We start from the raw sequence: 22,916 nt of genomic DNA, 5'->3' as shown, positions 1-22,916 counted from the left end.
CAGACACCTGACCCATCCCTAGTCCTAACAAAGGTATTGCGGCCCAACTGTGGATTTTGGATTCCTCCTACTGCACCTCTAAACAGGAGATATTAGGAAGTGAACCTGGGATCTTCTGCATGCAAACTATATGTTCTCTCACTGAGCTAAGTGCCACGGAGGAGAAATCCCCGCTAGTTTAAGGAAACCTCCAAGTGTAGAGGCAATGTACCTCTGAATTCCAGTTGGCAGGGGCCAGGTGACATGGAGGACTGAAGCTTGTGGGCTTTCCAGCAGCATCTGGCTTGTAAGAGATATTTGACAAGATGCACCTTTGTTCTAATCCAGCAAAGCTCTTTTCCCCATATTTATCTTCTCGTCTTCTCCCCACACGAAGCGTTTGTCTTTTCTTCCTTCCAACCACTGTGGGAGGTAAAGGTAATTTGAGGAAGATGTATTTATTTCATTCCCAAGCTTTCAGCCACTTTTTATACAAACGCTAGGCAGCTCGGAACATTAAAACTATTCTAAAGTACAGCAAAAGAGCTCAAGGAGAGTGAAGCGCCTTGGGCAGTTGGCAAGCTGATTGAGACTGCTCTGACATTTCCAGGTTTGGAGCCTGATAGCTCAGGTCAAACTGCTCTATGAGGAGGAATGTCTCTCCCCCCGCCGCACTGTGATTACATCTGGAGGATTCAGGAATGGGGTGAGACCTCCTGAGCAGATGACCCTGGCTTGAGTTTCAGATTCTCATTGTCATTTTTGGAGAGTTTTGGTGATGAGCGTGCAAACCCTCCTGGTGGTACCAATCCAATCCATTCCACTGCATTCATCCATCCCACCCTCTGGCATTCTGCAGCAACGTCCTCCAAGCCCTCCTCTTCAGAGAATCTTCCTCTTCAAATATTCAGGTTGATGGATTGGGATGAGGCCTTTGATACTTCATTTGATATTTCACTGAGAGCTAGGGATGGGCGAACTGGCCAGCTTCTCTTTCTCCTGCATTCAAAATGTTAAAATCTCAAGTTCTTTCTTTCTTCCTCAGATATGGAAAACTTTGAGAACTTTGGTTAGCCAAATCCAATAGGGACAGCTATTCCCACTATGGAGGGGATCATGAAGTACTTGCCTGCCATTGAGCTGTTAAAGATGAGGAGCTTGTCAGAAAACAAAACAAAACAGGTGGAAACCCCAATTAAGCACAGACACAGCTGAATATACAAAGATTCAAACTGAAATGAAAAAGAATTATCACCCCCTACTGAGTGCCCAGTTTGGCAGTAAAACAGTAGCCTAAGGGAGCGAGGATAGAAGAACCAGTCGGTATGGTAATGTGTCCTTTTTCTCACTAGGTGGATGGATTTCATGTTTACATTTCAGCAATAAAGTCTTAATGGATTTATGTTCCTATTACACTGGGTTGTTTATTTTAGTTGATCGGATTGCCTGTTGCTTAGGCCATTAACACAAACAGTGATGACAAGGAATTATTTTTTCAGACTTGCTGAGTAGTTCATCTGAGACTCAAGCATGATACCTGGGGGAAAAGAAACAGCCACCTTTCAAACTGGCCCTGAGCAGGATCTGTCAAACAATGTATTTGAACGCTTCATCTCATGTTCAGCTTCAACTGATAGAGGGTAGCCATGTAAGTCTGTTGCTGCAAAAGCAAGAAAGAGACAACGTAGCAACATATTAAAAAAAAAATAGTGGGAGAACATTTCAACCTCCTTGGGCACTTTGTTACTGACCATTTGGGAGCACGGAATTTCAAAGGGAGACTCCACTGTGAAACCACTCAGGGCCAAATATAAATTGCACGGGCCCTCATCAAGATATGCTCCGTAGCCAGGATGGGGGATTAAAGCTCTCCGACCCTCCAAGTTAGGGTCCCAGTCCTGATCAGGCCCCCTGCATGTACACTAGAGTAAACATGAAAAAAAAGATGTAGCTGCTAGCTGCATCTTTAAAGTACTGTCTGTTTTAGCCCTTAATTACAACTTCAGTTCTATCACCTGTGGCCTGAATTGAGATAATGACTTTTTATCTCGCTATGTGTGTTCATTAGCTTACCAGTGCTGGGTTTTTTTGTTATCATCAACACTGCTTTGTGAATAGTCACTGTAATTATTTTACATACCTTTAAGCTTCAGCATAATGATCAGTCTGTATTTTTTTGTGTTGCATTTCCTGCCGACCTCACTGTTTACTCCTCCCCTCCCCCTCCACACTTGCCAACTTAGGAGAGCACTTCATGCATCACACTTTATTGTTATGATGGTGTAATGGGTTTTTTTTTAATGTTCTTAACTGTTTTTTATTATTGTATTATTTTTATCTTGCTTTTTGTCTTTTTATGTTGCATTTTAATGTAATCTGCTTAGGGATTTAATATATTAAGTGGTATAGAAGTATTGCAATCATCCCCATAATCACCACCATCATCAGATGAAGTGCACTCAAGTCCATGACAGCTTATGCCGTAATCAATGTGTTAGTCTAAAGGATGCCACAAGACTCTGTTGGTTTTGTAATCTTGATCTCTCTCTGCACCTCGTACCTTCAAATGACAATACTGGTGAACACTCCAAGGGGTTATGTAGCACTTACATACTTTTGAGACTGTAAAGTGTGATTGGGTGTTTTAATAATAGGAGATGTGTTGGATGCATCTTACACAGACCGACATGATTTGCCTCTTCTTCATGGAGCTCCCTTCAATTCCATTTCTCCCCAAGGATGCATAAAGCCCCACAAGGGATGGACCCCTTTCTAGAATTCTCGTAAGTGCAATATAGCTATGATGACGAACTGTGTTTATATTTCAGAGTTCCTGTGACAAGGATGTGATTCTGAATATCCTGAGTGTTCTCACAGACCTTCTTTCTGTTGGTAAGTGGAAACCCAAACACGGAAAACTCAGCATGTTTTTGATGGAGACACAAAACCTAAAATTAGGGAGATCCTGAATAACCTGTCCCCAGTGGGTCCTGGACGTCTGCCCCACTGTCTTGCCATAATGGCAACACTGCCTGTCCCATCTCAAACAATAAGGATTTGATTGTACTGAAGGTCTCTACACTCAAGAGGAAAGGCCTACACTGAAGGTTGTCCATGACGGAAGCATTGGGGCATCTCATGGGTACCCCTTATATAAACTAGTATTTGCATGCTCAGGTGGCGAATGCTGGACAGCATAAGGACATAAGAAGAACTCTGCTGGATCAGACCAAGGTCCACCAAGCCCAGCACTGGACTTCTAACAGCAGCAACAAAGATGTCCCTTGGAATCCCACCAGCAGGGCAGACAGGTCAAGCTAGACCAGCCTTCTCCAATGTGGTACCCTCCAGATGTTTTAGAATACACACCAAAATGACCTGGAGCCCAAATATTTGAAGTAGCACCTCCTCCCATGCATGACAGTCTTTAGAGGAGGTTCTTCTCTGACTGATATCAGAAATCCGTATGCACTTACAAAAGAATGGGCCTTTTCTGTGGTGGCACTCCAGTTTTGGAATGCCCTCCTGAGGGAGATACGATTAGTGTTGTCCCTGCTTCCTTTATGGTGCCAAATCAAAATGTTCCTGTTTGTGCAGGCCTTTTAAATTTCAAGTTAAAAAAAGTGTTTGTTTTCTAGTTGAATAGCATTTATACCTCTTATCTTGTAATGTAATCATTGTTACTACATTGTATTTAAAGATGTATTTATTTATTACATTTCTATGCTGCCCAATACCAAAACTCTCTGGGTGGCTCACAAAATATAACACAGGTCCCCAACCTTTTTGGATCCGTGAACACACTTGGGAATTTGAGAAACTGCTGTGGGCACCACCACAAAATGGCTCCCATGGAGGATGTGGCTAGTCACATAATGGCTGCTGTGGGGGCCTGGCTAGTCAACAGGTGTGGGGGCAGAGGTGGGGGTGGGGGAGAAATAGCGAGGCTAGAGGCTGAGAGGGAGGGGAAAATGGAAAGAATTGCTTCCTGACTCTCCCAGTCTTCTTCCAATCACACAGACATTTCCTCTATGTTCTCTCTGTCTTTCTCTCCATTTCCAGCCTCTAGCTGCACTATTTCTCTCCCCCAACCACTTTCCTTGCTATTTCTGTCCCTTATCCATCTCTAGCCTTCTTTCTCTCCCTTCCTAGCCTCTAGCCTTGCTCTTTCTCTCCCATCCACCCCTTTATCTTGCTGCTTCTCTCCACTCCCAGCCTCTAGCCTCACTATTTCTCCCCCAAGCCCCTTTCCTCGCTGTTTTCCCCCTTCCCTATCTTTAGAATTGCTCTTTATCTCCCACTCACCCCTTTATCTTGCTGTTTCTCTTCACTCCCAGCCTCCAGCTTAGCTATTGCTCTTCCTCCCCCATTTCTATATCTCACTGTTTCTCCCCGCTCCTATCCTTGCTCTTTCTCTACCCCTTTTCCTTGCTTTCTCTTCCTTCTCGCTGAACAGCTGATCAGTGGCAGGTTCAGGAACAGGAAGGAGAACCTGGCACGCTAATGTCTTTCTTTCTTTCTTTCTTTCTTTCTTTCTTTCTTCTTTCTTTCTTTCTTTCTTTCTTTCTTTCTTTTAAGGGGCAGGGAGTAGAGAACTTCATGGGCACCGTTGAATGCCCCTGCTGGTGACATGGCACCCATGGATGCCACACTGGTGACCCCTGAAATATAATATGTATTGTTTTGAGCTGCCTTGGGAGGGCTTCTGCCCTGAAAGGCATCCAAGAATTTTTTTAAATAAACTAAATAAAATAGTATTTCTCTTTCTAAAATGTTATACATAACTGGGATTCCTCATGGAGGAAATACAGTTTATACATTTTAAAAATGAATAAAATATAATAAATAAAATGCCCATCAGCCCTAGCCAGCATGACCAATGGTCAGGGATGATGGAAGTTGTAGTCAAAGTCTGCAGGGCACCGGGGGGCTGGGCTGAACCAGACTATTGGTCTTCAACTAGTGGGTTAGCACCCACAACTGACCTAATGTGGGTTGCAATGCCTGTGTTACCACCATACAAATGTACATTCAACTTTAAAATGAAATTAAGGAGTGGGACCCCAGATATACATTTGGAGCTCAAGGCAGGTCCCAGATCTGAGCGAGATGCATGAATAGCCTCTCAGCAGAGTGTTTTCTTTTTAAGAACTGACACACAGTTTTTGGAGGCTGCAATCAGAAATGGAAAAGTGGCTGGAGGGAGGGAGCTGCTTAATTAATTAAGGGCACAATCCTATGGGGATCAGCGGCTGCCTCCGAACTCAGAGGCAACTGCCTATCCAATGCAGGGCAGGAGAAGCATGGAGGGGATCGTTCCCTCTGCGCTTCTCCTGCCCTGCATTTGCGGCTAGACAGCCAATTTCGGCTGTCTAGCCACGGGAAGGTGGAGCAGGGGAAGGAGGCTGCTGGACGACACACAGGATGTGTTGTACTGGCATTTCCTCCTTCCCCACCCCGGAACGCCCCCTGGAATACCTCGTTCTGGCCACTCCGTGCTCCTCTTCCGAGCATGGAGCATGGGGCAGTGTGGGGCGGGGGGAAGGTCAGTTCTCTGGGAACAGACCTCGGAGCGCTGGCTCTGAGGTCGGTTCCTGGAAAACTACATATCCGATGGCCATCTAGCCACTGACAAGCGGCCATAGGATTGCTCCCTAATTTATTTATTACATTTCTATACTGCCCTATAGCTGAAGCTGTCTGGGTGATTTACAGAAGTTAATGCAGCCTCCTCCAACTTGGTGACCTCCAGACATTTTTACTTCAGCCCCCATCAGCCCCAGCCAGTATGACCAATGGTCAGGAATGCTGGGAGTTGTAGTCCAAAACAAAGGTCCAGGTTGGAGAAGGCTGGCTTTACCCTTCCCCTACTCATTCGAAGCTCTTTTCCTAAGCACAGGTAGCAGATACGATGTCTCTGTATCTTTTCCCCAGTAGGGAGAAAAAGAGGGTTTTCTGAGTGACTAAGGAACAGGTCAGGGAATGGGCTATGCTCTTATACAGTAAATGGCCGGTTCTTGCTCAGCAGCGTCCAGCAGCCCCACTCTTGAAAAGGCAGGGTCACCATGATCTTGCAGATCATTGTGTCTGTACACCGCTCTCCTGGGTTGTTTCTCCCCAAATATCTGATTTGCTGCCTCTGAAAATGGACCTCCAATTTAAACAATCATATTTAACAGCCATTGATAATGGCTTTTGTCCAACCCACAAACTAGACGATATGCTGGAGTGATGTGAACAGTCTCTGGATGTTTGCTAGTTTGCAACTGAAAAGCAATCCTAGGAGGCTGCTCATTTCAGGGCAGGAAAGATGGACGGAGGGTCTGTGAACTTGGCTTAGAATATAATACTAGTGCTGTGCTGAAAATTTTTCCCACATTTTTTTTGATCATTCTCATTCAATTTGATAGAAAAGAAATTGCTTTTGGAAAGGAATTCAAAGGAGGGGAAATTTCGGAGAAATTCTCATGGGTTGGGGTTGGGGTTCTTGTGCTTACCTTATTTGTGAGGTGGCTGAGGAGTGCATATGAGTGGCATTGTACAGTAATCTCTGTGGCAGCCTGTAGCCTCCTTGGCTTCCCGCACTTCAGTTAAAGCCCTCACGAGGAAGACGTCTTGAGGCAATTCCTCCCATGGGGCTTTTTCAGTTCAGGAATGGCAGGTGGCCTGGGAGGCTGCAGAGCAATTGAAAGATGTGTAATAGTGAGAGAAAGCACACACAGCACCCTCAGCCACCTCACAGTGATTAGGTAAGCTCCAAAGCCCAAAGAAATTCAAAATTCTGCCTCAGAAAAGTGGAAGCCTCAACATAGTTGATGCTGTTGCCACTTGCAGGAGTAGTGCAATAAAGCAAAAACGCTTAGGAAAAAAGAAAGAAACTGTGCGACAACCCCTGCCAATAGTGAGCCCTATTTGTGAGAAACTGTTGAAGGATTCCTCCTCCCCTAGCAGAAATTCAGTGAAATTGTCCCCCCAATTTCTCTGCCCACAAATAGGCTGGAGAATTTTGAGAGGCCATTTGCGCACAGCATATAATACATGCATTTGAAGACTGTCTTGGTTCTAGGCATATATTGCATCTGCACAGGCAGATATGAATCTCAGTGGTCTTTCTCCATGAACCCCTGCCAAAGGAAGTGAGGCGGGTGGCTACTAGGAGGAGGGCCTTTTCTTCTTTTGCACCCCAACTGTGGAATGAGCTCCCTAGTGAGGTTCGCCTGGCACCTACATTGTATTCCTTCCAGCGCCAGCTGAAGACCTTTTTATTTCCCAGGCATTTTAGCATTTTAGTCTTTTAGCTTTGCTGTTTTAAATCTGTATTTTAAAACTCTGCATTGCTGCTAGGTTTTATTCTGGTTGTATTGTTATATTGTGGTTTTAATGCTTTTATATTTTATATTGTTTTACTGTGTGCTTTTGGGGTTTAATTTTTGTGAACCGCCCAGAGAGCTTTGGCTATTGGGTGGTATAGAAATAAATAAATAAATAAATAAATAAATAAATAAGAAGGGGGGGGGTGAAAGCAAAGTGTAAAGCATGCCCGGTTGTTCAAGTTCCACATATTGTACGACTTGAGGGTTTGCAGGTATGTCTGGAAAGGCTTTCTAAAGTGTTCTTCCATTTGCTTCTACCTAGGGACGAACAGGAGGGTTCACTACACAATTAGCAAAGGTGGCAGCGAGGCACTTCTGCAGGCCCTGGTGAATGCAGCGCAAACCCCGGTGCCGGACTACGACATCCTCTTGCCCCTGTTTCGCCTGATGGCCAAAATCGGCCAGAAAGGTATGGGTGATGAGCCTCTCACATGCGCCTCAGCGCTGTGCTGCAATATTCCCAGCTGTGTCTTTGTGCCCCCACCAGCAAGCCACCTATCAGCTGCCAACAATGTCCAGTCCCTGGATGTTGTCCTTAAACTGTCAGAGCTGTAGAATTAGCACTCAGTTGCATTTTTTCCCCATTGAGCCTTTCTGCATTTAATAATAATAATAATAATAATAATAATAATAATAATAATTTTGAGTAGTAGCTGGGAAGAGGTTGAACCAGTGTGATGTTGTGGGTGGAACTGCCTACTAAACATTTTAAAAACTATTTAAAATTTAAAACTACTATGGAAAAAAAATACTGGCACCCCTCTGTGGAAGTGAGGTAGGTCAGGCTGGATGTGCCCATAATGTTTCCCCCTTTGCAGGTAATAGCAGCTTCAGGAAAGCAATTGAAGTCGGGAAAATGGCTTTGAGGCAAAAAGTACCCCCCCCACACACTGTGATGTGGTCCTGATCCAGATCTCTCCTCGCCCCTGTGCCCTGGCTGCTATCAGAAAAAAAACATCTTAAGAGTGAGGAATCACAAGCACACAATAAATGCCTTGTGTAGAAAGTCTGTTTAGAAACTTAGACTTAGAAAATCTAAATCTATTTTTTTTTTCATTTTTATTCTAGCTTGAGTGCAGGGGCTCCAATCCAGATTAGGACTCTCAAATGGGGGATAGGGTTTTTTTTAACCCTATCCCCCTCAATATGGGCTCAAGATGGATTGGGGCTCCTGCGCTTACACTAGAGTGGGGTGCAGAGCCCACAGGCACCCTCCAAGCCCTCTTGTACCCCCCTCAAGACCACCAGAAGTAATCTGCCACTCATCTCCCTCTCTTTGTAATTGCAGATCACCATTTCTCCCCATTAGGGAGCATATTCCTGCTTTGGAGGGTGGGGTGGGGGATGCTCTAGGAACAGTGCTTCTTATTTATTTATTATATTTCTAGACTGCCTTTCTGAAGCCAACCAAGACATGTTACAAACAATTCAGAAAATAAGCCTTAATCAAATAAAAACTTAGCAAAACATAAAAAATCTACCTTAAAATCCATAAAAAAACAAAACAACGCTATGGCAGGAGCCATAGAGCTTCCAGGAGGATGCTCTAGGAATGGGAGTTCTATGGGAGGAACCACAGAGCCCTGTCAGAGCCACCCTCAGAGCAAGTTCTAGAAAAGTAAACAACATCAGAGCAGTGGGGCCTGGGAGAGGCTGAGGAAGTGTGGTGGTGGTGGTGGAGAAGAGTGTGTGCATATGTTTGTGTGCCTGTCGGGGGGAACAGTGTGTGTATAAGTGTATGTTGTGTGTGTGTATGAGCTGTGTGTAGGTTTATGGTTTACACACACATAAACTGTGTGTATGTGTGTATGCTCACCTGGCCCTGTATTCGACACCAGATGTGTTCCTTGGACGAGAAAGTGTTAAGCATAAGTTTACTGCACTACAGTGAAAATGAAAAAACAAAAAGACCTAGCGGTTAGCTACATCTTCAAGTAATGTCTGCTTTGGCCCTGAAAGTGCTGCAAATCTGAAGTAAAAGTGCATGAACTCAGTAATCCTGGCATGAACCCTTTTGCCATAAAGCATGGCTAGCTGAAACTGTGAGGCACGCACACCAACTGACATCCCTGAAGTTGGCAGGAAAACTAGAGCATAAAAAAAGCTCAAAGTGTGAGCAAAGACATACATGGGCCTCTAGAAAGATGACTGGGATATTCAGATAGAAGACCTCCATGGTGTATTTTCATACCAGGAGTGCTGTTTGCTCTGATGACACCCGGAAGAGATATTTTAGTTGTTATGATCTCCTCCTTCTTTGGCTCTTTCTTAGATAAGAAGTTTGGGCTGAAAGCACAAAGGCTGGAGGCACTTGACATGACGCTCAGCTTGGCAAGGAAAAATCTGAATCACCACCAGAATCTCACTCACTGCCTTTGGGCACTGCAGGTTTATGCCTTTAGTGGTGAGTATGTGACCCTTTCTACCCCTCTCCCATTTGGCATGATCCATGAGGTATGTGCTCTGCGTATGCACATTCACAAACACAACATGAGTTTGCTTTCCAGAATTTGGAGCAGGCTGGTGGAGGGAAAGATGAAGAGAAATGAGAGTAAGCACATCAGGACTGCCACAAAAAAAGAATAGGTCCCAGAGACCTGTGTTGGTGATTGAGTTCTGAGCACAGTCAGACAGTGAAGGAAGTGCAGAGTTGAGATCAGGAGCAGAATAACAAGCTTTATTAGGGCACCACTGATAAACACCAGGAGAGCTAGAGTGCTGCCAGAGTTGGGATGTATGAATCAGGAAAACTAAAGCTCACTGAAGTTCTCTGAATTCCATCTCAAAGCTCAGTCCGATCTGAGTCCATACGGTATCAGATTGCAAGCTTTGTTTTTTTTCTTTTTGCAGGAAAATCTGTGCACATTTTCTTGTATATTTTTCCAAATGTATGCATCTTTCAAATGTATGCATTCTTCTCCCATTGATAGAAGCATATTTGTGCGCATTTGTCAAAAGTACGCATTTTTCATGCACATTTTTCAAATGGGTGCATTCCATCAAACACATTTTTGGGGGTCAGCAAATCACATTGCGAGCTTGGAAATGTATGGACTTTGAGCACAGATTGCATCCAAATCTGGGCTCAGGCTGGAAGGTGCAAACTGGATAAATCCTAATAAAAAACAAATTGAAACAAATGTCATATATATCCCTATGCAGGAGTTCTAGGCAGAGCTGAGACAACCTTTCTCATAAAATATTTTTTTCTGAGAATGTTCTTTTCCTCCTCCTTTTGTGAAAAAGATGGCAATTTTAAAGAATATTCTCCAAATGTTCTCCACTTTTGGGTGTGCATACGTATGTCGGTGGCCATTTTCCTCCTGTAATGATGCTAGGGCTTGGGCATGGTGGAGAAGGCAAAATGCAGCCAGTCTGCCAAAATAGTTGCCACTGCTGCTGCAGCAGCACAAACAACTCCTGCCAAAGAAACAACAACAAAAAACTTAGGAAAAATGAAAGAACTTAGGCTGCTGCTACTGCTGATAGACAGTCCTGCCCTCAAGAAACTCTTGGAAAAGTTCCCACTGGAGAATACATGGAAAAAATCCACCCACCCACCACCAGTTTTGCAGCCCATACATAGTGTAGAGAATTTTGGGAGGCCATGGTTGCTCAGCTCCATGTATGGATGGTAGGTGGTGACTGCTTGTTCAAACAACCTTTGGCTTCCCACTGAAGGTTTCAATACCATCAAGTGCTGCTTCTTCTTAGCCCGGCATGGTGATAGCTGAAAAAAAGAGCTCAATTCTAGCGATGGGTGAAAGTGTCACTTTCTCTTTCTCCTGCATTCAACTTTTAAAATTTCAAGCTCTTTCTTTCCCAAATATGAAGAACTTTCTGAATTTTTGAAAATTCATATGTATATAGAATCATAAAATAGTAGGGTTGGAAGGGGCCTATAAGACCATCAAGTCCAACCCCCTTCTCAATGCAGGAATCCAAGTCAAAGCATCCCTGACAGATGGCTGTCCAGCCTCGTCTTGAATGCCTCCAGTGTGGGAGAGCCCACCACCTCCCTAGGTCATTGGTTCCATTGTTGTATTGCTCTAACAGTCAGGAATTTTTTTCCTGATGTTCAGACAGAATCTGTCTTCCTGTCACTTGAGGCCATTCTTCCGTGCCCTGCACTCTGGGATGATCGGGAAGAGATCCTGACCTTTCTCTCTGTGACAATCTTTCAGGTACTTGAAAAGTACTATCATCTCTCCCCTCAGTCTTCTCTTCTCAAGGCTAAACATGCCCAGTTCTTTCAGTATCTCCTCATCGGGCTTTGTTTCCAGTCCCCTGATCATCTTCGTTGCCCTCCTCTGAACCCTCTCCAGTTTGTCTGCATCCTTCTTAAAGTGTGGTGCCCAAAACTAGACACAGTACTCCAGATGAGGCCTAACCAGTGCTGAGCAGAGGCCAAATTCAGGAGGTACAGCTATTCCCAGCATGGAAAGGACCAAGATATCCTTGCTGTTAAAGCTGCTAAAGATGAGGAGCCCATCAGAAAAAAGTAGTGGCATTAACATGGTTGAATATACAGAGGTCGAAAGTCAGCCTTTTACAAGTTAAGCACATAAAGCCAGGGCCTAGATGGATGAAGCTGTCAGTTTCAGTTTCTCCCACATGCAGGTTTTTTTAAAACCTGAAGTTCTTTCTGTCCCCAGTATGGAGAACTTTGCAGCGTTTGCTAAATTCTCATCAAAACTGAACTGAAACGAAATTGTCACCCCTCCCTCCTTACTGAGTTGATTCTGGCAAAAATCTTGGGCTTACAGGGATTGTTGGATTCCTTAAAGCAGCCTTCCCTAACTTGGCCCCCTCTGTATGCTTTAGACTTGGACTCTCATCATCCCCAGCCAGCATGGCCAATTGCCCAGAATGCTGGGAATTGTAGTCAAAAACACGGGGAGAGCTGGGGAAATCTGCCTCAAAGTGTCAGTGATCCATCCGCAGTAGATGCCCATGAAGCAAGGCAGACCAGTGGTGATGGCACAGTGGAAAGCCCTAAGTGAGCACTTGGTCCAGCAAAGGCTGGAGGTGAACCAAAGCCTTGTGAGTCTCTCCATCCAGTCTGCCCTTCTCAAACTCCCCCCTCCCCACCTCCTGAAGAGTGTAGTGTAGTGGCGAGAGTGACGGACTGGGAGCCAGGAGATCCAGGTTCTAGTCCCCACTTGGCCGTGGAAGCTCACTGGGTGACTTTGGGCCAGTCACAGACTCTCAGCCCAACCCACCTCACAGGGTTGTTGTTGTGAGGATAAAATGGAGGAGGATTGTGTAAGCCGCCTTGGGTTCCTTGCAAGAGGAATAAAGGCGGGATATAAATGCAATAATAAATAAAATAAATAACAAATAACAAATAAATAAATAAAGGGCCAGCCTCCTTGGTCTGAAGGCAAGGGCTTCGCCGACTTTTTGTGGCTTCCCACCTAGCGTGATCCCTAAGCCATTGCGCAGGTGTGATGGAGCAGAAGGCATTTCATTGTTCAGACAAACTGGGGTGGGAGGAAGGTGTCTGCAGGCCCCTGGCCACTAGGCTCAGGTCTACTATCAGGAACGGGGTCCAGTTCCTCAGCCCAGGCTCCGCTGGCTCATCCTCCTCCAACACTGAGCTTGAAGCTGGGCCACTTAAATCAGCACCTCTCCCTTTCTGAGCCATCTTGGGCCTGGCCCATTGGCAACATTTTGAGGACCAGACAGGGTGGCCCTGGGTATCATGGCCCCCACTGGAGGACTCTTCATTGGGGGAGGACCTGAAGCCCGCCCAGCCGAACATCAAGGAGAAGCTGCCTGTGCCAGGGAAACTTGTGGCAGAACAGGGGGATCCTGGGCCCTTGGGGGAGAAGGCCATTGACCCTCAAGATGAAGTTAGCCTCATCTCAGGCTTGGCTTTGTAATCCAAGGAGTGCAGGCACCTAAAGGTTTGGGCTTGGCTGGCTGCCAGATGCAAAAGTGCCCACCTGAGGAATAAGGACTCCTCGTGACCAAAGGGATACTTGTCGGTGAGACCTTACTCATGCGTAGACCATTCCTCAGGTAAAACTGATGGTATGCAGCTGTGCTCTGGGTGGGAGTCTGAAGGTTCAGGTTTAAAAGCCTCAGTTCTAGGTACGGGGTGTTGAAACAATATCTGTGCACCACTTCCCAGACTTGTGTTTCTCACGCAAACCTTGCTCTTTTCTGGAACTCCCTATGTTTGGACCTTGGACTGTCTTCAGACCTTGCCTTTTGCATAGGCACTTGTGCATTCTTGCTGCTGCTTTCTCAGGACCACCAGAAACAGGACACTGGGTGGGTAAGCATGTAGTAGCAATACAAAGCCTGGGATACTCTCAACCATAGACCTTTGCCAAGGGTTTAACAAAAATGTGATAATCCTCATCCCTGACAAGGTCACCACACAGCATTTTGCTGTCTGAAGTGGAATCTAAAGGGCACACACCTTCCAATGCTTTGATAAAACCTTGTTGCACCTTCAGAACCAGTGTCAAGGGTAGGCACAGTTGGGCACCTGCTAAGGGCCCGGACTCCTACAGGGGCCCACTGACAACAACTCTCTGGATTACTCCTCTCTCCACCACTGCAACCTGCTTGTTCACCTGTCCCTTCACTGGCCCAGACAACAGTGGTGGTGAGAAGGAGGAGCAGTAGAAGCCACTGCCAACTTGCTCCCTGGCTCTCTGCCTATCAAGCAAGTGGGAGCGAGGAGGTGAGCAGTAGCAATTGACAATGGCAGTGAGATAGCAGACTCACTGAGGGAGGAGGCACATTGAGGGTAACTTGCCCAAGAGCCCTCAGAAACTTGGAGCTGGTAAGATGCACCATTCAGATGTCTGTTCCTGTCTTCACCCATCCACCCTCCCCATGGGTCCACCTGAAGCAGGTTGCTTCCAGCTGCTGTGTGGCGGGCTGGCCCTGATCACTGCTCTTCACATGGTCCTCTTCTGCAGGGGCATGGATGCGAACTCCTGAGGTGTCCCATCCTCACCAGCTGCTGTCACTTTCCTCTTGACTGCCTCTAACCTAGTAGCTGCTTCCCCTCTGGAGAATTCTAACTGGGCCACAAGCATTTGGCTCTGCTTGGCATGCTTAGCATTTTAAATCTCCCCCCTGAATATTTAATGCTACTGGCTGTTGGCCCTGTAGGTTTCCTATGCGTATGAGCAGGAACTCAACTGGTTTCATGTGATGGGTCTTCCTGGGCAGGCAGCCAACCCTCCAAGTCCCAGCCCTTCTCTCTGCGATAAGCGTTATTTGAAAGGGTGAATGTAACAGAGATGGCAGTTGAAATGTATCTTGATTTAGATTACAGGGTGCTGTATTTATTCTCACCTCCATGCACAGACAGAGTCTTCCCTCACTCCTTGTGCTCTGTCTCGCCTTGTCTCTGCATGAACCAGATGCAGGTGCTAGAATCCTGAATCGCAGGGCCAGATTTAAGGGCTGGTGACCACACTGTGGCGTCAGTTGAAGACATTTTGCTGCCAGAGGCAAGGGACAAGATGGTGCCTAGGGATGTAGGGATTATGTAAAATCCGTTCTGTCTGTGTTTTGCGGATTGTCAGATGCCTTTCATTCTGTCACCGGCCCATTGCTGGAATCGAATTTTTTTGGTTCCCAAATTTGCACAAATTCGCCTTTGTGAAAATGCAAATCCCCCCTCCCAAGTGCGCATTTTCAAGCTTTAGCCTATGGGGGATATGCACATTTTTGGTTGGGCTTTTTTATTTTGCACATTTTTCTATGACGAAATTTGTGCAAAATCAGGGAAGTTAGAAAACCGGTCCACAAGTCTGTGGAATCCACCCGACAGGGGGAAAGCCAGTCCGCTGAGAAATCCATGGGCCAGACTCATGAAAACCCAGACTCATTTGGTTCCCTTGCACATTTCCCCGACATCTCTAGTGGCGCCCCTGCACCATTCCAGGGACAGAAGGCCAGAAGCCAAATGGACTGGCAGTTGAATTTGATTTCAGTGCTGGTGATGAGGCAGCGTCCTCCACCACACCTGAAGGTAGCAGGCTATTTCAAGGGGTGTGGGGCAAGATCCATGGCCCACACGGCTTTGTCCTCCAACAACAACTTTGTATTAAGTGTACTAAGAACACACCCATCTACATGAAAGTCAAGAGACTTCCTCCCCCCTCCCGAATGGCCCCAAATGTCTCCCCTCCACTTTTGTTGGAAAGGAAGTTCTGATAAAGAGTGATGGACCCTTAACTGGTCCTAGCACTAGGGCCCTGGCAACTTCCCCAGGGTCCCACCTGCTGGCGCTGGGCCTGTTTCCCAAGACTCAGCTGGAAAACCAATGACCTAAGAGACAGGTTAGTGAGCCAGATGGGTAAATATTTTCACACAGTGTGATGCCTCTTATTCCTGTACAGATTTCCTCTGCCATGTAAGAGAAGATTTCTGAAAGAGTCAACAAGTTTGCTAACAATCCCGGAGACCCACTTGTGTTATCATCCCCCAAATGTGATCGTCTCTCCCTACCTCTGCTGATCTGAGCCTAACTGCCTCTTTCATTCATTCATACAGTTACAGTGGGAACCATGTTGGGTATTAATGGAGCGATGGAGCTGCTTTTCAAAGTAATCACACCGTACACCAAGAAACACACCAGAACAACAAGGTAGGCTGGTGCTCAAAGGGCACCTTCTCTGGACTTGTGGGAATGGCGAAGATGGCTAGAGAGCAAAGTGACTTGTCTAGGCCTGGAGCGAAGAGGAGTGAAGGTGTCCTTTACATTCAGGCCTCAATCCAAATTAAGTCAAGGCATCAGCCTGTATATGTATAAAAGCGATAGGAATTTACTGACCACTGGTCCATCTAGCTCAGTATTGTCTACGCTAGGGGTCCCCAACAATCTTGGTCCTGTGGACACATTTGGAAATGTGAGAAATGGCTGTGGGAACCAGCACACAACAGCTCCCATGGAGGATGTGGCTAGTCACATAATGGCTGCTGTGGGGGCATGGCTAGTCAAGAGGTGGTGGTGAAGGAGAGAAATAGTGAGGCTAGAGGCTGGTAAGTGGAGGGGGGGAATGGAAGGAGTTGCTTGCTGGTCCACCCAATCTTCTTCTGTCCACACAGATCTTGTCCCCTTGCGCGCTCTCTCTCTTCACTCCTAGCCTCTAGTCTCACTGGTTCCCTCTCCCTACCCCTTTCCTCACTATTTTTCCCCTTCCCCATCCATAGTTGTCTTCTTTCTCTCCCTTCCCAGCCCCTAGCCTTGCTGGGATGGACGAATCTGGCCCTTTTCAATTCTCTCAGTTTCTTATTTTTCTAATCAAGTTCATTTTGTCTGGAAATTCGGGAATGTTTTCGGTCTTAAGTTCAGCTCATCACAACCTTTGAGAATTATTTGTTTTTATGTTTTCCTAAAAAATCATACACATCTTGGTGCATGTTTCTCCTAATACATGATGGAAGATTACAACAGCTGGGACTGATTAGCTTAGAAAAAAGGCCAGTAAGAGGAGACATGATAGAGGTATACAAAGTTATGCATGGTGTGGTGAAAGTGAATAGGGAGACATTTTTCTCCCTCCTTCATAATACTAGAATCCAGTGAGGTCATCCCATGAAGCTGATTGGTGGGAGGTTCAGGACAGATAAAAGGAAGGACTTCTTCACGCAGCACATAGTTGGACTATGGAACTCGCTACCACAGGATGTAGTGATGGCCACCAATTTGGATGGCTTTAGAAGGGGGTTGGACAAATTCCTGGAGGATGAGGCATTTTAAATGTCATGTTCCCTAATATGCACATTTTTGTACATACTTTTTGATTGGAGTGCTCCATTGCAAAATTCAGATAAATGCACGTCTTGAAGGATAACTGAGTTTCAGTTTGCATAGTAGTTCAAAGGTACAAAATTAGGAATGAATTTCTCCCCTTTCTTTGGAGGTTATAAAGATGGAAAGATGGGGGTTTCCATGTTTTGAATAACTAACTAATTAAATTCCATACAATATATTGCATGTGCCACACATACAAAACCAGAGTGATATAACATTAAAGTATAGAATCTTGAAAACATTTTGCTCTTCCTTATGAAAATATGAACAACATTTTACTATATGTAGATTGAAATTATTTGGGGCTACCATACAGGGCCCACTCCAGGACTAGCACAGTGCCTGCGAGTGGGCCTCTTCTCACTGCCCTTTCTTTCCTACCTGTTGATCTTCCTTCCTTCCCTCCCTGGCTGCTCTAAGACTTCTCCATGGCATGTACCAGTTTTCATTCTGCCCCCTTTTTTAAACACGACCAGCAAACATGGACCCCCCATCTCAGTGGCCTTCCAGGCACATTTTGGTTTGCCCACAATGCACTGGGCATTCCCAGTGCATTGTGGGCAAACCAAAATGGTGGCTGAGAGGCTGCCAGGATGAGGGCCATGTTGCTGCTTCTGCTGACAAGCAGCCAAACACTTCAAATAAAGATGGAGAAAAAGTTGATAAGCTGTCTGGGCTTTTCCACAGATAAGAAAGGGGGTCTCAAGGTGGGCATCAGGGATCCAAAACTGGGCCCTGGGGCCCCGGTACATGTCTGAGAGTGCTGGATGGTGGCAATATCACCCTGGGAGACATAAAATTACATTGGAAGTGATGTGTCAATCCAGCACACAGGCTATCAGTTAGCCGTCCCTGGCTTGGAAGACGTTGCCTGACTTTTCCAGGCAGCAGACACTAGATTCATAATATAGGAAGCTGCTTTGCTTTATTGGAATCTTCCAATAAAGCCTCAAGGGTCAAATAGGTGCTGTGTTCATTTTTAAGTGCACTCAGTGCCTCCCCACCCTTCCAAGCCTGAAAGCCGCCCTGGATTTCTAGCATAAGGCTAAAATTAGCCGTGCAGCTGTCTGCTCCGGTCCTGTCCCTAGTCGGTTCTCAGAGCAAGATTTACAAGGCGTGCACGCCTTATAAATGAGAAGGCGCACGTGTGTTCGGACTCTCAAGCGGTGCCTGCTTCTCCCGCTCCCACTGGCAGGGAGCAAGCGAGGCAGGGAGCAAGAGGAGAGACGTGCACAAAGGTATCAAAGCTCAGGATATGGCTGGCAGCGGCAAAGGTGGGGCTTAAAGTGGCCAGATGCTATGAGAAGTTTGGGCTGCTGTGTAATAATAGTAGTGGTAGTAATAGTAGTAATATGCTTGCTCACAACTTTGCAACAATTTGATTGGTCTTACCCTATTGCTGGGGTAGGCAACCTGGTGCTCTCCAAATGTTTTGGATTACGTGTCCCATTAGCCTCAGCCAGCATGGCCAATGATCAGGGACTATACGAGTTATCCAAAACATCTGGAGGGTACCAGGTTGCCAACTTCCTATCATAAATGGCATCCAGGATGGATTAACAGCAATTCATAAAAGCATCAGAACAATAAGAAAGAAGATAAGACCACAGATGAGATTAAATAGCACACCACTGCATAGAAACATTACTACTACAACAACATTCCAGCAACCAGTAAACCATGCTAATAACCCAAATCAAGCAGGTGGGCAGAGTGAGATCAGAACCAAACAACTTCTGATTTCTTTGTATTCTGTCATTCCTCCAAGGAGCTCAAAGTGGCATCCATGGTTCCTGCCTTTTCTGTCCTTACAACAACCTTGTGAGGCAGGTTATGATTTGAGGCATTTATTGATTTATTTGGTAAACGTATAATCACCTTCAACTGCTAGGGCTCCTAGGATGGCAACCCCTATTTCAGTTCTGCACCCTTGCCCTAAACCTCCATTTTCCCCATACAACAAAGAGGCAGAGTAATACGGTTATGATTTGGCAAGGGGTAATTTACTCCAGTCTGCATATGTTGTCTTTGGTAAATCTTCTCTCCTTCCTTAACTAATTGTAGACTGGAAGCTCCTTGTGATAGGGGCTTGTGGGGGGTATATTCCTCTGTATATATTCCTATGGCTGGCGCTATATCACTCCTTCTAATAGTGAACTTAGGTGGTGAGTGCCAACAGATTTGTAGCCAAAATGGGGCCATTGAAAACCAAAGAGTGAAATATCAGCATACTTGGGGGAACCCTGATTTTTGCAGAATAACATTAAAAAATAAAAAAGAACTCTAATGGTCACTCCCCCTCCCCTTGAAACAGCCCAATAAGAACCGAGCATGAAAAGTAGCCAAAACATAACTGGTGGGTGCAAATGGAGGACAAAGAGTAGAATGCCCTGCTTCGAAGAAATGGCTGGCAGGAACCCTGAACAGGAACACTCCTTGATGGAGGGAGCATACACTATTACATTTTGTTGCTTGCCCGACCTGTTGAAATAGCAACAAGAGTTTTCATGGGCGAGAAAACAAACAAACAAACAGAATGCAACCTGTTCAGCATTGTGTCTTGTTTACAAGCCTTCATAGTTCTTTGTTGCTTCCTTCTCTCCATCTGCTAATGTGGCCAACAAACTGTTCATGTGCTAAAAATGCTAAATGGGCCCAACAGATGTGCAGCTTCCTGCAGCTGTCTCTTCAGCAAGACTCCATTAATTTTTGGGAAGTAGCTGCATCCTTTTGGTGTTCCAAGAGAATAAGGACAGCTTGAGGACACACTGTGTTACATGAGATCCAGTGTAGCTTGATGGCTATAGCACTGGGCTTATTGGAGCAGGGAGAGCCGAGTTCAAATCCCTTGCTAAGCATTCACCATAATGAAATATTTTAATACTACCCATTAATGTAATAATGTCTGCTTTCAACTCATGTATTACCTTTGTCAGAATTCAGGATATTCCTATTACTTATCTCCGGTCATAAGACCATTTTTCACATTATAACTTACATTAATGAACACATCATTTCCACATCCATCTTCTCTTTTCCCTCATTGTTCCGAAAGTCTAGAAGAGGCTTGCCAGAGTTTTATAAATTTGCTTTATCTCCATTTTATATAATGTACTGGCTTAATCTTAATAACCACCTCCCAAACTTTAGGAAACCATTCTTCCAGTGAACAAGCTCTTGTAGAAATTTTCCAGCGCTGAGCCAACATATGCTGCAGTCAGTGTATTTAATATTTCTTTCAAATTTTGCTTACATGTAGGTTTCTATCAAGGGTCCCCAACCTTTTTGGGTCGGTGGACACATTTTGAGAGTGTGTCATGGTTGCTCTCATGAGCAAATTTGAGCTTGGCAGATTCTCACATCCATTACTGTAATATCCTCTAAGTCTGTAGCATATGCTGGAAAAGAAATCTAAATAAGTAAGAAGCGCTCGGAGATGAGAAATTGCAGTAAGTCAACAACATGATTTTAGTAGCTCATCTTGGCCTTTGGGGGGGGGAACTCCATAGTTATTACTTGCCTAATAAAATGTTAGCCATCAATAATTCCCAAACAAAAATTAAGGGTTTTTTTGGCCGCAGTCTACCCCTTTTTAATTGGAAGCTGGAGGACCATCCAGTCAAACAACTTGCTTTCTTTAAATATCTGGGCATGTGTGTGTCAGTGAACAGGACCTGGGATGTACGCATTTAGAATTCAAAGCTTGGCAAGGACTAGTCCAATGAATGATACCCATGTGTGTCCTAGACATCTGAAGCGGCCTAAGGAAATTCCTCTTTGATTTATGTGCCATGTCTTTAAAGAGTTCGGGCCATGGGGTAGGGGCTTTCTACAAGGCAGTGGGGCTGAGGATTGATTGGCTCCCAAGGAGAATTGCCGCAGACAGTGCAGCTACTGAAGACGTGACTGATGGGTCCCTTCTACACTTCATTGAGTAAGAAAATCCCGCTTATGTTCCCTCCATCCTTCCTGCTGCATTGCTGCCTGTGATTAGAATAGTGTTTAGCTGTAGAGCCACTTTATGGCTCCAGAGGTGCAGTTATATAATGGGAATCGGGCATGCACCAGCACAGCTGGGAGATTACAGAGTGTGACTGGCTGCTTTGGGTCCTTCCAAAAAGCAGGTTCAATGCTGCTAGAAAATCCATTCTGGATGAGAGCCTCATTTAATACAAAACATAGCAGCCCTTATTTCAGGAATGCTCATAGTCACCTGTGTGGGATAGCTTAACACACAAGTACCTTGATTGGGTGGCCATTTACTTGGGAGTAAGTTTTGTTGAAATCTAAGGGGCTGACTTGAGAGTAAATGGACACATTCCAGACATATTGCATGTCTCCATTGAAAAGTTTGGGTTGGATCCTAACTTAGTCATGACTCATTTAAGTCCCATCTATTTTGGTGGGTCTGCTCTAAGTATGATTAAGTTTTGGATCTAACCCTATATCTCCTTTTGTACATGTGTGGTTGAGTATAACTGAATTGTGTTGGTTTTGTTTTATTGCTTCAAAGCTAGCAGAGAAAAGAAGCTGCGGCAGTGAGTGATATCTGATGAAGCCATGGCTGCTAAGGACTAGGCTGATCATATTTCCTTGAGACAAAAACGGGATATTGGGATGACAAAAATGGGATGGGGTTATGTAATATTCCGTATTCATGAAAAAGTATGAAAAACACTCATAATATACATATATAAAATACTTATAAAATATCACATGAGCAGTAAACAAGTCTGTATGGCATACCACACTGAACACTCTAATGCAGGACTGCAGTGGCCAGACTGCAAAAAATCATAAACATACACCAAAAAGAAAAAAAAAAAGGAATGAACACCCCGACTGCTATCACAAGCCGGTATATGCTAATGTCCCACCGGAGAGTTCTGCTGTAATAAAAAAATAGCTAACAGCCTGTTGAACCGAAATATGAGTCTGAAAAGTCCGAATCAAACTGAATGTAGGGCAGAAAGAATCTCTATGGGCGGAATGATGGTAGAAATAACAGTAAGACTAAACCTCCTGGCTCCCACACGCTGAATGGGGCTTAGCGACCGCCTCTTGAATTCCCCGCCACTGCAGACAAGCCAGGGGGCGGCGTCTGATCGCGCTAGCTCGAGAAGCCTGGCCCTGACTGGATAAAGTAAACGGAACTTCCTCTTCCGTCACACTAGTCGCTTTACTGCACGCGTTGATTAGCATAGAGCCTTATGATAAACACGTTCAGTTTCTTACAAAAAATTAAAACGGGACAAAATTGACATTTATATTAAATTGACGGGACGGTCGGGAAATATGAAAAAAAACGGTACTGTCCCATTTAAAATGGTATGTATGGTCAGCCTAGCTAAGGACTAAACCTGGTAGCCTCTTATCTCTGAGTGCCTAGCCATTTTCCACAAGCCCCTTGCTCTCTTTTTCCATTTGCAGCACAAGAAGCTTTCATTACGCCTTCTCCCACAGAGATGGTTTATCAGAAACTCTGGACCAAACATACATAATGCATGAAATCTGTGATTAGTTCACCACATCCCCTTCTGGGGAAAAATAGAGGTACCCATATTTTTTTCCCTGTGGGGTGGGGATTTAGACTGGAGTAATGGCTCAGGGGACAGCATTAAATAGCTCCTCCGCCAGGGCTGTTCCCCTGAGCAAACTACCAACCTTCTTCCCCACAGCAGCTTTGGTGAGGGACCAAAGCTCAGTGGTAGACCACATACATTGCATGTAGAAGGTTCCAAGTTCAATCCCCAGCATCTCTAAATAGAGGGGTT

At 45.2% G+C, this 22,916-nt stretch overlaps 1 protein-coding gene across 1 annotated transcript in view; it reads left to right on the top strand.

Moving 5' to 3' along the window:
- The first annotated feature begins 2,485 nt into the window (after window positions 1–2,485).
- The window catches only part of AGBL1 (AGBL carboxypeptidase 1), a 732,367-nt gene continuing 711,936 nt past the window's right edge, over window positions 2,486–22,916 (top strand). The window contains 5 exon segments of the mRNA XM_084816379.1: window positions 2,486–2,500; window positions 2,808–2,871; window positions 7,615–7,761; window positions 9,625–9,756; window positions 15,879–15,972. Coding sequence (XP_084672505.1) covers window positions 2,486–2,500; window positions 2,808–2,871; window positions 7,615–7,761; window positions 9,625–9,756; window positions 15,879–15,972 — 452 coding nt within the window.

Source organism: Heloderma suspectum, chromosome 11 (assembly GCF_057233095.1).
Source record: "Heloderma suspectum isolate Gila_16-S chromosome 11, 16-S_ref, whole genome shotgun sequence".
Classification (NCBI taxonomy): Eukaryota; Metazoa; Chordata; class Lepidosauria; order Squamata; family Helodermatidae; genus Heloderma; species Heloderma suspectum.
Note: the sequence above shows the minus strand (reverse complement) of the source record. Positions and strands in the feature narration are given on the sequence as shown.